This window comes from Hemitrygon akajei, chromosome 21 (assembly GCF_048418815.1).
Source record: "Hemitrygon akajei chromosome 21, sHemAka1.3, whole genome shotgun sequence".
Taxonomy (NCBI): Eukaryota; Metazoa; Chordata; class Chondrichthyes; order Myliobatiformes; family Dasyatidae; genus Hemitrygon; species Hemitrygon akajei.
The window spans coordinates 20,450,608-20,466,172 of NC_133144.1; the positions used below are offsets into that span (position 1 = coordinate 20,450,608).

Below are 15,565 nucleotides of genomic sequence, written 5' to 3' on the forward strand. Positions count from 1 at the left end.
CCTCAGCCCACCACACACACACACTAACAGTTTAACGAATGACTGAAATGGTATGAGATGGCCTACAGTTTAAGAGGATCGAGTACAGGGGCAAGAATGTCTTGCTACTGCTGTTCGGGGTGACTCTGTTTGAAGTCTTAGTCTCCTTATCTGAGGAAGGATGTTCTTGTTTTGGAAGGACTGCAACCAGGAGTTTAACAGACAGGTCCCGGGGACTGCAGAACTGACTTGAGGAAAGACTGAGTTGATTAGGTCTACTTACTGGAACACTGAAGAATGAGGAGAAACTTGTAAAAAAAATGCACCAGAAATGGGCTGAGTGTGGAAAGAGCAGGGGCTCAATTGATAGTGCGAGAAGACAAGAAGGCTAATGTCTTTTGGATAGGAGACATCGCAGATCAGATTCAGGAAACCTGGGAAAAATGGAAAAAGGGCGTGCAAGCTATATTACCCAGGGCTGTAATGCCCAAATCTGAGCTACATTGTACAGTGATTTTTGACGAGGCTCAGAACAGGGAGTTAAAGGAGAGATGGCACCTGGAGGCATGTACCTAACAGCACCTGGAAGGGGAGGCTGTGATAATTGAAAAGCAAGGGGCAGCTTTACAAGTTAAGTGGCACACCTTTTTAGAAAAATGGTACAGGATACCGGAGTACATCCCTTGGGGATCCCAGGACCCAGAAGGGCTGAAAAACACTCTGCCCAATCTACATGAAGGAGCAGGGAAATGGATTAGAGCCTTTGAAGAAGAAACGGCGGGACAATTATTGGCTATGGGAGATTTGAAGGCACTATTGATAAGGTTGATGGGAACCTCCAAATTTAAGGAACTAATGGAAATGGCTGGCATAGTAAACTCGAACGACCCGAGAACTGATGGAGACGGGTTTGACAGAGTGAGGCAGAGGGTATGGCAGGCCCTCAGGAAGCTTTAACCACCCAAAGTGGACCCCAAAGCCTTAAAGGGGGATCCACTGAAAACCCAGCAGCCTCCGTAGAAAACCAGTTGAAAAGGTGGAGACTGGAGACTGAGCAAGAGGTGGAAAATAGCTTATTTATCACCACACTGTCCAACATAGCATTTTGGATGCAATGCCTCCGCAAGTAAAATCCAAACTGGAGGAAGTGGTTGGGCTGACGTCAATGACCCCACAAGAATTTACAGACCACGTAGTCCATACGGTTGAGAAATACTGGAAAGACAAACGAAGGTTGGCTGAGCAGCAGGAAGAGGTGCAAAGAAAGTTAATACAAATGCAGCTCGAAGAACTCAAAAAGAAGGAAAAAGAGAAAAGCAAAAAGATGCTACCAGCAATGACCGGTCCGAGTACTGCCATCGAACTGGATGAAGCACCACTATATAGAGGAACCGATCATACTGTAAGACAAGGGCCGGAAAACCCCATGCCAATAATCAACGTCTTTGGAGGAGCATTCCCACAAACGCCCTATCAGGAACAGACTAAATTCAAACAGCCCAGACAGGACTGTAAGTCCCAAGGAGGGGGACAGAGGAGCTATGGGCAGAGGGGACCAGTGAGGAAACAGGGGGAAAGAGAGGTAGAGAGACTGTGCTGGGGATGTAATCAGCCAGGTCACATGAGAAGAGATTGTCCATTTACACCTGGCCTGTCACACACCAGCAGGAACCGATAAAAAGGGAATTAAAGTTTAGCCAAGGACCAGCCCCCACAGGCCCAAGCGGACCTGTGAACCTCTATGCGAGGTATTAGGGGTGCCCCAAGAACTCGAGTGGGAAGGGACATTACCCAATGATAACAAGGGAGGCAGATGAGGAACCCATTGTTCAGGTTATGTTAGAAGGGCAACTGACACCAATGATGATAGATACTGGAGCCACGTACACTTGCGTACAGCCACAGTATGCTCTTCACCTTCCCATGTCAGGAAAGTTTATTAAGACGGTAGAGTTCTCAGGGAAAACACAGTTGACACAGTGCACGGCTCCAGTGCAGTTGAGAATGGGAAATAAAGGAATTGTTTTGCCGGTGCTAGTATCTAAAGGAACTCCGATTAATTTGTTAGGCAGAGATGCCTTGTTGAAACTGGAATTAAAATTAGAATGCACCAGAAATGGGCTGAGTGTGGAAAGAGCAGGGGCTCAATTGATAGTGCGAGAAGACAAGAAGGCTAATGTCTTTTGGATAGGAGACATCGCAGATCAGATTCAGGAAATCTAGGAAAAATGGAAAAAGGGCATGCAGGCTATATTACCCAGGGCTGTAATGCCCAAATCTGAGCTACATTGTACAGTGATTTTTGACGAGACTCAGAACAGGGAGTTAGAGGAGAGATGGCACCTGGAAGCATGTACCCAAAAGCGCCTGGAAGGGGAGGCTGTGATAATTGGAAAGCAAGGGGCAGCTTTACAAGTTAAGTGGAACACCTTTTTTAAAAAAATGGTACAGGATATCGGAGACTGCGCCCCACGTAACGCTGTTGGTAAACAAGGGTTATCAGTCTAAAGACTTAGGACCCTTAGTTAAGAGTGCTGAAACCGTAACAGTGTGGAGGAAAATCACGCCAGAGGTGTGGATATCAGAAGACAACAATTGCATTAAAATAATGACAAGTGTAGATATGGTAGGGACAGTGAGAGAGGTCAAAATAGCTCCCCAACCACACATGCCATTGCTGGGAAAGGAAAGAGGCCAGCAGAAAGATAGAAGGTTAGATGAGTTGCCATCTATTCTGTGGTCACAGCATGACACGGACGTAGGGAAAATAAAAACAGCTAGTCCGGTGGAAATAAGGCTGAAAAGGGGAGCAATTCCACCCAGGAGACCACAATACCCTCTAAGACCAGAAGCAGAAGAGGGAATAGCATCGACAGTGCAGGGGTTGCTTGAAATAGGAGTGCTTAAAAGAACAAACAGTCCATGCAATACCCCATTCCTGCCAGTCTTAAAAGCAGATAAATCTAAGTGGAGATTGGTGCATGATTTGCGAGCGGTAAATGATGTGGTCGAGGACTGGCCAGCGGTAGTCCCCAACCCACACACACTTTTGACTAATGTTCCACCAGAAGCAAGTTACTTTTCAGTGATTGATTTGTGTTCGGCTTTCTTCAGCATTCCTCTAGCCGACCAGTGTCAGTATCTGTTTGCATTTACTTACAGAGGTGCTCAGTATACCTATACCAGAATGCCGCAAGGGTTTAAACATTCACCACGTTTTTAATCAGGTGTTGAAGGCAGACCTAGAGGGCATACCATTGTCACAGTATGTGGATGACCTGTTGATTTGCTCCCACAGTAAGGAACAGTGTGAGCAGGACACTATAACTCTGTTAAAGAAGCTGGCACACGGAGGACATAAAGTATCCAAAAAGAAACTGCAATTTTGCACGCAGCAAGTGGAATACTTAGGCAGGGTAATAACCAAGGGAGTGAAGGCGATAGCACCAGATCAGATTGAGGCAATAACTAAGGCCCCAAAACCCCAGACTGTAGGGCAGATGACATTTTTGGGAATGGCAGGGTACAGCTCAGATTGGATAGGAGAATATGCTGAGATTGTGGCACCTTTGAGAAAGATAATGAAAGAAGCAGGACACACAAATTTGAAGAACGGTTTACAGTGGAATGAAGAGGCGGAGATAGCTTTCAATACTATTAAGCAGGAATTGCAGTCAGCACCAGCATTAGCTTTGCCTGACTACGAGAAGGTTTTTCATTTGTATGTATCCAACCAGCAGGAGGGTTATGTCACAGCGGTTCTAACACAAGAGACAGGCACAGGAAAAGCAAAGCAGCCGATAGCATACTACAGTACGACACTAGATGAGGTGGCTCAGGGGTATCCACCCTATTATCAGGGATTGGCAGCGCTGTACTATGCATATGAAAAGGTATCATCTGTAACCCTGGGCTATCCTGTGACTCTGTACACACACCACAAAGTAGCAGAATTGCTGGAAAGAGGGAAATTTGTGCTGACGCCAGCCAGGATAGCAGCGTATCAGATGCTATTGACATTTCCTGACATAACTATACAGAGATGCACTACCAGTAACATAGCCGATTTTGTCCCTTTGGGCTATGAAGGAGGAACCCCATGATTGTGTAGGGAAGACGATGGCATTTGCCAAATTGAGAGCAGATTTACGGTCAGAACCACTAGAGGATGCAGATAAAAAGGTTCTATTCGTAGATGGCTCTTGTTATAGGGATTATGATGGAAATCATGCAGGGTTCTCAGTAGTGCAGCAGGATCAGTCGAGCTATAAGATTATTAGGTTGGAGTCCGGTCCCCAACCGTGTTCTGCCCAACTAGCGGAAATCAAAGCCCTGACAGCTGCATGTGAAATGATGGAAGGTGAGAAAGTAGACATCTATACTGATTCGGCATATGCTCATGGAGTATGCCATTTGTTCGGGGCAGTGTGGAAACAGAGAGGTTTTTAAAAAAGCAGTGGAGATCCCATACAACATTGTCAGCAAATTCTAGACTTAATAAAAGCCATAATGAAACCTAAAGCATTGGCTATAGTAAAATGCCAAGCACATAAAAAGGGAAATGATGTAATAACAAAGAGAAATCAAGTTGCGGACGAGGCAGCCAGAAAAGCGTCTGGATGTACATCAGCTGTCATTGCCCCCCAGGTAAGCCTAGCTCCAGAACCTGTGGTAGAGGACCTAATTGAAATACAAGGTAAGGCAACTTTGGCAGAACAGACAATGTGGAGACGAAGGGGGGCCACGCAGAACCCGGAAGGCTTGTGGAGCATGGAAGACAGTTTGTTGGTAGCGCCCACCCCTCTACTGACGATTCTGATTTCAGAAGCGCATGGGATTGACCATTGTGCAAGGGGGGAAGTGATAAAGAAAATAAAGAAGGATGGGGAGCATGGCTGACTAAAATGGCAATAACTGTCAGTATTGTATTGTTGAGCTGTGCGCTTGTGCTGTGCTGTTTTCTTCCTTGTCTCAAGTCTCTTGTAGTGCGTGCTGCAACCAAACAATTTCTGATGCTCGTGGCAATTACTGAAGCAAGCTTAGTGGAGAAAGAAACACCGAAAATGTATCGTTACAGCCTACAACACCTGCAGGATGAACAAGAGCAAAATGACAGTGTGGGAGTAGATTGTAAGGGCTTCTGAGTTTTTTTCCCCCCTGTATCAGGTACAAAGGGACAGGTTTTTGGCTCAGCGGCCCAGGGTAACAGGGAGAGAATACTCTGAGGTCTTGGCGCAGAAAATTATAGTTTAACCTGAGATTTGGGAATAAGTGCTTGAGTTTATTGGGGCTTTTGTGCGCGGACTCTTAGTCTTCTTTCTCTGTGTGGGGGGGATATATTGGAGTATAAAAGTTGCATTGTTTGCTGTGTAACCAAAACTATGTAGTCAGCTTTGTGTTTGCTATTTGCTATGCATGTATCCAATTTAGTAGGAGAATGAAATCTCTGTATTGTCTCTGTACTATTGAACACATCAGTGACTTAAAAATGTAGTCAAATAGGAAGATAATGGTATGTTAATGAGAAGTAGCTAAGAGATGTAGATTAGGACATGATTAAGTTAATGGGTAGAAACAATAGTGGCGGATGTACTAGTGATACGCAACTGTAGACCGATTGGATATGCTAATACAACTAAACCAGGAGATTGCTATAAAAAATGCTACGTACAAGGATCGGTGGGCAATCAGCAACTTGCTCAATGACTGTCTCAGCTTTGATTTGCAAATTAAAGTTTAACACTTCTTGAAGAATCTTCTGCATCTCCTGGTCATTTGTGGGGCACGAGAAACCACGACAAAGGATCCAGAACCAATCCTGAGGCTCCTGAGGTTTATTCAGCACACAATCTTGGAGCATCTTCACTCAGATGATGAATTTGTGGAATCTGCTGTTATTGGAGCCAAGTCATTAAGTATACTCAAGGAGATGGTTAATGCCAAAGGGACGGGGAATATGGGTAAAAGTTGGAGAATGTACAAAGGAGTGCATGATCAGCCCTGGTCATGTTGAATGGTGAAGTCCAAAGGTGTACTCCCATTTTATTGTCTCACTTTATTGAGAAAAAGATAGGTGTTTCAAAAATATAATTGTCCAGATCACTGCAGCATGAGAGTTCTCCTACAATATCCAGGCTGATAACTATCTCTTAACTAGCATCACTAAAACAGAGTACACAGCAACAGTACTGTTACATCACAGAAGAGGCATCCTTCACAAGTCTATAACAGCAGCTGATAGAACAACCCATTTGGCTCCATTTCCCTGCTCTTTCCCCATAGCCTTGAAAATTATTCTCTCCAATGGTTATTAAACCGCATGGATGTTACATCCCAGCTGTCAATGTGATACGCAAACCAAAGGCATTATGAAGTGGGGAGCGAGCTGTTTCCCACGCAGCTGCCTCCCCCTCTCCACGTAGCTGACGAATCCAATGCAGTGGCAATGACTGACAGAGTTTGGCACCATTGCCATCACAGGCGTTGCCAGTCAGTGTTGAACTCAATGTAGGACTGCCTCAGGGACTCCAGCTCCAGATTTTTCCCCCTCGGGGTTTACTCCCAAAACCTTCCCCATGAGTGGGTACAGCCAAAAGGCACAGAGGTTTGACTTCAAAATTTTCCTTCTCCTAGATGAGCTGCCAACCATGGCTGACAAGTCCCATCTTCCCGAAGCAACTGGTTAAAGCACCAGCAACTCACCTTTGACCTTTCTCCTGTCAGTAGAAACGATTCTGCCAGACTTAGTCGCTAAGCCACACATGAAGGCCAGCTGCTAGACTTGATTGTCAGAGACTATTTGAAACGTACACCATTGGCAGCATTTAATAAGTAGTGGGAGCTTACCCCCACTTCCTCCCCTGGCTACGACAACCTTGTGGAACCAATGCTATTATACCCGTCTCAAACACTTCCTCTGTCAGCTCATTCTATATATTTACCAACCTCTGTATGAAAACCTTTTCCTCTCAGGTCCCTTTTAAATCTCCACCCTCCACCCCCTCACCCACCCTGAACCTATGCCTCCTAATTTTGGATTTAGCAGCATTCAGAATAACCTCTCTGCTTCAGCACTCTGATACCTCCAATCCCCATTTCCCAGGTGCTTCGTAACGGCTCTCTCAACTGCCCTACCACTTCTAAAAGTTATGAGCATATACGAACAAGTCTCCCTCTCTGCACACCCTTTACAACTGCACCATTTGGAATCAATTGCCTGTATTATTTCTACCACCGGTTTATCAAATTCTTCTTGAAGTTGTTACTTATTACTATCCACCTCACTCTAAACTTCGCATCGTCTACACGCATTTGGGGTTTTACCCTGAAACTTGCTCTCTCTGCTGTCATTGGGACAAAATCATTTCTGCAAAATGCCGAGACATACCTGGACATTGAGAAACACAAAGTCAGTGCAACTTCTCACTTTTAAAAATATTATAACAATCCGGATTCATTGTGCTCAGGTGGGAGTGCTTCGGAGTGGGGAACAAGTTCACGCTGCCAGTTGACTAGTAAACTTCAGCTGGAGAAACTAGATACAAAGGGTACAGTGTCTATTGGGTACAGGGTCCAAAATACACTGGATAATCAGGAAAGGAGAGGTTACATTGAAACTTAACTAGGACCAATTAAATAATTGGTCAACATAATACCATGAGGTATCTAAACAGCTACTCAACTGAGCAAGTCAAGAGGAATATGGAATTAATGCAAACAGGTGAGATCAGCATAAATAGATAGGAGGGTTGACATACAGTAAGTGGCCACTTTATTCGGTACTGGAGTGGAACCCGGTGTGGCAGCCCATCCGCTGCAAGGTTCGACGCGTTTACGTTCAGAAATGCTCTTCTGCACGCCACTGTTGTAACGGGTGGTTACGTGAGTTAGTTGAACAAGTCTGGCCACTCTCCTCTGACCTCCCTCAGTCACAAGGTGTCTTCGCCCCCAGAACTGCCGCTCACTTGATGTTTTTTGTTTTTCTCACCATTCTCTGTAAACTCTAGAGACTGTTTTATGTGAAAATCCCAGGAGATCAGCAGTTTCTGAGATACTTAAACCACCCCATCTGGCACCAACAATCATTCCATGGTCAAAGTCACTTAATTACATTTCTTCCCCATTCTGATGTTTGGTCTGAACAGCAACTGAACCTCTTAACCATGCCTGCATGCTTTATGTTGCTGCCACACAATTGATTGATTAGACATTTGCATTAAAGGTACGATAGCAGCACGCTTGGACATAGTGGCTTCTACAGGGCCAACCAAAAGCATTATTGTCTTTTTTTTAAACTTTTTTTTTACTATCGCAAGACCTTGTTAAGAACTTAACATGAAGAACTTAAAGTAGTTAGTCTACCCCATCAGTGAGTTACTCGTTGGAGGAGAAACTGAGGGAGCCAGACTTGGTGCAGGCTGTGATGCTGCCAGTGATAGAGAGGTGTCAGTGCACAAAGGAGGCACGCAGTCTAACAATGAGTGATCGTCTTAGTTGCTGTTCTTGTGAACGCAAGGCCCTGTTGGACACTGATGGTGTGGAATGTTGCAAAACCGATTAATTTGGTTTACTGGTGAACGGCGGGGGTGGACGGCTAGCAGGACAGCTATGTGGCCTCCATCATAGCAAGAACCAGGCCTCAAGCTGCGGTGTCACCTGTTTGCAGCCGCCCGGGGGGAGGCGTCAGAGTCGGGTACTTCACCGGCATTCATGCTGGAGTCGGTGCTGTCCCTCAGCGTTCGCTCGGCAGAAGGCAAGTTGTATTGTATCAGACCGCAGGAACTTCAGCTCGCTCTCCTTATCGTACTGCCCTGGATCGCATATTATGTTGACAGCCGGGGTGCAAAATCCATGGTCGATCTCAACCAACAAAGGGACCTTATCTTTTATATGCCTGCTATCTTATTTGTGCTATGATGTGCCTTGGGCTATATGTGAGTTGTTGGCACTGTTCATCTTGGCCCAGGAGTAATGCTGTTTCGTTTGGCTGTATTCATGTATGGTTGAATGACAATTAAACTTGAACAAGTAGGTGTACCAGTGTCCCTAAAAAATTGGGCACCAAGTGTATACAGTGAGCTAAGGGAGTCCTGATGAAGGGTCTTGGCCCGAAACATCGACAGTGCTTCTCCTTATAGATGCTGCCTGGCCTGCTGTGTTCCACCAGCATTTTGTGTGTGTTGTTTGAATTTCCAGCATCTGCAGATTTCCTCGAGTGAGCTAAGGGGCCTGTTTCTATGCTGTTCAATATACTTCAGAAGACACAAGCAGTTTGGAATGCTCATGACAATTTTGACATTGACCTCAAACATGCAATCTTGCTGATAGATGCATTTGCTACCTTCCAACAGAAAGGAAGAATACCATAATTGTCCACTGAAACTTTCAGTTACATCTGCAATTACTGATTTTTGCTGTTAGCATGGCTCAGCTGACACCCTGACACGGAAAAGTGTTCGAGACAAGAATTATTCTTCACTTCTGCTTTTTAATTCACATCTGCCTTCTGTGTCTGAATTTCTCTAACATAACAACAATGGCAATCTTTTAAATACCCTGCTGCTGCTGCTTTGAAGTTATCTGAAGTCTCAAGGATTTTATTGAAACAAACTTTTCTACAGGATCAGTGTCCTTCAGCACTGAAGTAGGCCCATCAGTTCAAGTATATGTCAATCGTCACGTACCAATCTAGATAATATTCACATGGATAGAAGATGGCACCATTACAAAGGTGTTCAGGCTTCCTGGCGCAGATGCTGGATGCAAAGATTTAAGAAATACCAAGTGCAATAGAGTAAGGCGATCGCAATTTTAAACTGAGTTAACGAGGGGCGAGGAAGGGAACGGCCAGGAGGGAGGTACAGGCGAAGAGCAGACGACAGGGACAGACGGAGTGCAGAGTAGGCGGCGAGTGAGAGGTGAAACGGGAGCAGAGTAGCCGGCGTGAAGAGGGTGGGATAGGGGAGAAAGGGCAATCGGCAGCGGAGTGATCCGGACCCTTACCTCGGACTGGATCCTCGACATCGCCGAGTTCCAACAGCGGCTCTCGGTCCCGGAATGACATCCGCCCTCTCATTCGGCCGCCTTACCCCCGTCCCGGCCGGGCACCGCGACGTCACGAGAAGGCGGGACCCGGAAGCTCCGCCTCCGACGCGCGCCCACGTGACCGAGCGACCCTTCGTTCTCATGGCAACCGGGGCCAGGCAGGGAAGCGGTGGTGTGGCTGATCCCGGGACAGCAGGGGATCCCCTATGATAAGATAAGCTGCAGGAGGGACAGAACAATACTCGGGGCAGTTAGGATAGAGCTCAACCTGGCTGCTTTGAGCAAAAGGTGGGGAAACACGAGGAATAAGCGGCAATAAAGCAACGTGAGGTCTCCTTCAGGGGGCAGAACTAGATAGGAGAACAAAACAGTGAGCAGGGGTGTAGTGCCAATTTTTCAGGTGCTGGAGCTGTACCAGGGGTGATTTATAAGTTCGTGGCCTAAGGTTATACAGCTCTCGTTACATGCATGTGCAGTTCAACTCTTAGAGTGACTATGCAGAAAGTTTGAAGTTAATAACCTTTGTGGTATTTCTATTTCAGATAATTGACTGAAATTGACTCCTTCCACCTTAGGCCACGAACTTCTCAATCACCCTCGTATGTCACACCCAATTTGTGTACCTGTTCATTTCATGTACTGGGCAACATCCTTGCCCCATTCATGAAATGAGCAGGTACACATATTGAATAGGGCTTCTTATAATGTCAAGCACTAAACCAAGATGAAAGAAATATATGAATTCCAAAGCTCCACAGAAATATAGTGATAGTTAAGACATTTACAAGATTTTAGCCTATCACTACATTTCAGTGTATAACTGGTACAATAAAACATCTGAACAGGGATACAAGCCTGACTTCGAAGGGCCATTACTTTCAGAACTGCATTTGGACCCGGTTAGAAAATTTGAACCAGAAGCAGGCAAAACAGCTTTTGTCACTTTTACTGTTATCAGTAAAAAACAGTACTGTACTGTTTTACTGTTATACGTTATTCTTGTTACACTCCTCAGCTTGTTTACGAAAGAAAGAAGTTAACATTGTTTGCTTAGAAGCCATAGGGTTGTTAGTGAGAAAAATTTACTTTTGTATTAGGTGGTCCACGGACCACCACAGATGCAGCCTTACTAATATGACTGAGTCAGAGTGGACAGCAGGGCCCGCAGCGCTTAGCAGTGTTCCTAAGCAGGTATAAAAATAACAGAAATAAAGCAAATAAGCTTTTTACACTTTTAGCCACCTAAATTGGAACCAAGTAATCAAGTATGAAAAAAGAACGTCTAATGAACTATTGCTAAAGCCACGAATATTGCTGAATCAAAAGCAGCAGTTGGCAACTCTGCCTTGTACCGTTTCTCTTGCAGAAGTGGTTGGACAGGAAGTGTACCTCTGAATGTCGATACTCACAATATCCTCCCACGTTGGGTGTTACATGTTTAGACTAATACAGATCCTGTTTAGTCCTTAAATATATAAAAAGTTAAAGAAGCTTGAATCTTTATATAAATTATTATCGTATCCTTACAAAATCGTATTTTGGAAGTGACAAATGTTAATGGGGAGGACAGCAACCATTTGGGAGGTTTGGAAATGCGTTTCGTCTCATTTACAGCCTCACTAAATTACTTTTTCCTATCAACACAGAGAAAAAGAGCCTCTTTCCAATCAGCTGCAGTTGGTGGAGTTAGGGCAAGGGGTTGATCCGCTATAAATGATAGTTAAAATGACATAAAGCTAGCTGAGAGCCTGGAAATGTTTTCTCCCATTTGGCTTGTAAAAAAAAAATAAATTCACTTTATCCAGGTGTAGAAGAGGATTTTGGATGATTACCTTGAACATTTCATCAAAATTGGGCCGAAGATAAGCGAGCAGTGAATTTTTCTTTCATTATTTTCGACTCTTAGCCTTAGGTTTCGATGTTCATTCCTTGCTTCATGTAGCTCCTACCTGGAATCCAATGGTACCCATTGGAAAGAGCAGAGAAATGCTCACACTTGTGTACTGTCGTCCTTCAGCTGGAGAAAGACTGAAGAATCTGACAAATGGTGGGAGCCAACAGCAGGGTATGCAGGGGAAACAACGGGTCGAGCGAGGGCAAATTTCACAACTACCTAAATAAAAAAAAAGTCACAGCTCCAGGATTTCATCAAAAAAACAATCAAATATCCTATCCTAATGTGAGTGGCATTTTCCCCAACAGCCCCTGCAAACTACAACTGTGGCTGACAAGGAAAGCCAAAGCTAATGTAAAAACAAAGGAGAGGGCATACACAAAGCAAAACTTAGTGGAAGATTAGAGGATTGGGAATGTTTTTAAAACCTGCAGAGAGTAACTAAAAGAATCATTAGAAGGGAAATGATGAAATATGAAAACAAACTAGCAAATAATATCAAAGTGGATAGTCAAAGTTTTTTCAAGTATGTAAAACTGATTTGAATATTAAAATTGATGAAACAAGTTGGTCAAGGTTATGTCTTGACAGTATGACAAATACAATAAATGTTCAACCAAGATTAGTACAATATAACGTTTTACATCAAATATATATTACACCACAAAAAATAAATAGATTAAACTCAAATTTATCTGATCAATGTTTTCGATGTAATCAAGAAATTGGTACTTTTTTACACTCTACTTGGTCTTGTTTTAAAATTCAACCTTTTTGGACAAATTTAAGAGTTTTACTGGAACAGATTATTGGAATACAACTTCCACATAATCCAACATTATTTTTACTAGGCGATATTGAAGGGATAAAATCGAAATCCATATTGAATAAATATCAGAAAGAATTCATAAAAATGGCATTGGCAGTAGCCAAAAAGGCTATTGCAGTTACTTGGAAATCAGATTCATACTTAAGTATAGATCGTTGGAAGAATGAAATTTTTAGCTGCATTCCACTTGAAAAAATTACTTATAATTTAAGAGATAAATATGAAATATTTCTGAAAATTTGGCGCCTTTATTTACAAAAAATAGGATTAAGTATATAGGTGCTCCGAAGATAAAATTATTGGTTATCTGGGGAAAGAAATAAATATATATACTAAAGCTATTATGAACTCCATGGAGCATGTGGGGATCTTCCGATATCCAGGCATTCTTTCTTTCTTTCTTTTTTCTTCTCTTTTTTTCTATAGGGATATGTTAGGGGGGAGGGGTTAAGGGGATGGGGGAAGGGTTGATAATTTTTTTTTCTTTCTGTAACCTTTCTGTAATATTAAAAAATATTAAAAATTTAAAAAAGTATGTAAAACATAAAAGAGAAATGAGAGTGGATATAGGATGGCTAGAAAATGAGAAGGAGAAATAGTAACGGGGACAAAGAGATGGCAGATGAATTAAATGAGTATTTTGTATCAGTCTTCACTGTGGAAGACACTAGAGGTGTGCAGATGTTGTAGTGTGTGAAGGAAGAGAAGTGGGTGCAGTTACTACTACAAGGGAGAAGGTGCTCAAAAAGCTGAAAGACCTAGAAGTATATAAGTTAGCTGCACCCTAGGGTTCTGAAAGAGGTAGCATTAGAGATTGTGGTGATCTTTCAAAAATCATTGGACTCTGGCATGGTGCCAGAGGGCTGGAAAATTGCAAATGTCACTCAACTCTTTAAGAAAAGAGGAAGGCAGCAGAAAGGACATTATCGACCAGTTAGCCTGACCTCAGTGGTTGGGAAGATGTTAGAGTCAATTTCTAAGGACAAGGTGATGGAGTACCTGGTGACACAGGACAAGATAGTACAAAGTCAGCACAGTTCCCTTAAGGGAAAATCCTGCCTGACGAACCTGTTGGGATTCTTTAAGGAGATTACAAGTAGGATAGGTAAAGGGGATGTTGTACATTTGGACTTTCAGAAGATCTTTGACAAGGTGCCACATATGAGGCTGCTTACCAAGTTAAGAGCCCATGGTATTACAGGAAAGTTATAACATGGTTAGAGCATTGGCTGATTGGTAGGAAGCAGCGAGTGGGAATAAAGGGATCCTGGTCTGGTTGGGTACCAGTGACTAGAGGTGTTCCACAGGGGTTGGTGTAGGGACCACTTCTTTTTATGCTGTATATAAATGATTTTGATGATGAAATAAATGGCTTTGTTGCCAAGTTTGCAGATGATACAAAGATTGGTGGAGGGGCAGGTAGTGTTGAGGAAACAGGTAGGATGCAGAAGGACTTAGACAGATTAGGAGAATGGGCAAGAAAGTGGCAAATGAAATATAATGTTGGAAATTGCATGGTCATGCACTTTGGTAGAAGAAATAAATGTGCAGATTATTTTCTAAACAGGGAGAAAATCCCAAAATTTGAGATGCAAAAGGACTTGGGAGTCCTTGTGCAGAACACCCTAACGGTTACCTTGTGGGTTCAGTCAGTCATGAGGAAGGCAAATGCAATGTTAGCATTCATTTCAAGAGGTCTAGAATACAAGAGCAGGGATGTGATGCTGAGGCTTTATAAGGCACTGGTGAAGCCTCACCTTGAGTATTGTGAACAGTTTTGGGCTTCTCATCTTAGAAAAGATGTGCTGGCATTGGAGAGGGTCCAGAGAAGATTCACAAGGACGATCCCAGGAATAAAAGGGTTATCATACGAGGAAGAGGAACATTTGAGGCTCTGGGTCTGTACTCATTAGAATTTAGAAGCATGAGGGGGGATCTCATTGAAACCTTTCAAATATTGAAAGGCCTAGTAGATATGGAAGGGACGTTTCCCATGCTGGGAGAGTCTAGGATAAGGGGGCACAGCCTCAGGATAGAAGGGCATCCATTCAAAACAGAGATGCAGAGAAATTTCTTTAGCCAAAGGGTGGTGAATTTGTGGAATTTGTTGCCATATGCAGCTGTGGAGGCTTTGGGTGTATTTAAGGCAGAGATTGATAGGTTCTTGATTGGACATGGCAGCAAAGGTTACGGGGAGAAGGCCAGGAAATGGGGTTGAGGAGGGAAAAAAAAGGATCAGCTATGGTTGAATGGTGGAGCAGACTCGATGGGCCAAATGGCCTAATTCTGCTCCCATGTCTTATGGTCTTGTGATTCATTAAAAGTCAATATGGTTTTGCGCAGGGGAAATCCTATCTCACAAATCTTGCTGTTTTTTTAATGAACGGAACTAATGAAGGCGGGGTAATGCACGTGTTATTCATGGAGTTCTGTAAAGTTTTGACAAAACTCCACATGGCAGTATCTGACTACCCCTCTGCACAAGATTAGCTGCAGAAATGAAAGACAATGAACAAATGTAAAAATGAACAAAACATTCTGTAATCTGATCTAACATTCTGTACGGCAGTCCGTTTTGCCTCTAATATAGTAATAATAAATATCTGGACTGCAGTAGAGAAATACTAATGTCATTTTTTGTCTGTTTTGGCCAGAGTTCTCCTCACTGATCTCTTCCAAGTAGCTGAGAGCTGCTTCCTGAATCACCGCAGATTCTATCCATCCAGATGAAGAGTAAACATGAAAAAGAAGATAATGATTAGCTTTATTTGTGACATGTACATTGAAACGTGCATTGAAATATGAGGTTTGCATCAAAT

General features: G+C 43.4%; 1 protein-coding gene across 3 annotated transcripts in view; it reads right to left on the reverse strand.

The window, feature by feature from the left end:
* sv2 (synaptic vesicle glycoprotein 2) overlaps positions 1 to 10,107 on the reverse strand; it is a 100,715-nt gene extending 90,608 nt beyond the window's left edge. For 2 of the 3 annotated variants that reach the window (XM_073024965.1, XM_073024962.1), the window contains exon 1: positions 9,982 to 10,107. In XM_073024965.1, coding sequence (XP_072881066.1) covers positions 9,982 to 10,054 — 73 coding nt within the window. In that variant the 5' untranslated portion in view covers positions 10,055 to 10,107. The remainder of the gene's footprint in view (positions 1 to 9,981) is intronic. The other variant, XM_073024963.1, reaches the window with a different exon arrangement.
* Positions 10,108 to 15,565: the final 5,458 nt, after the last annotated feature.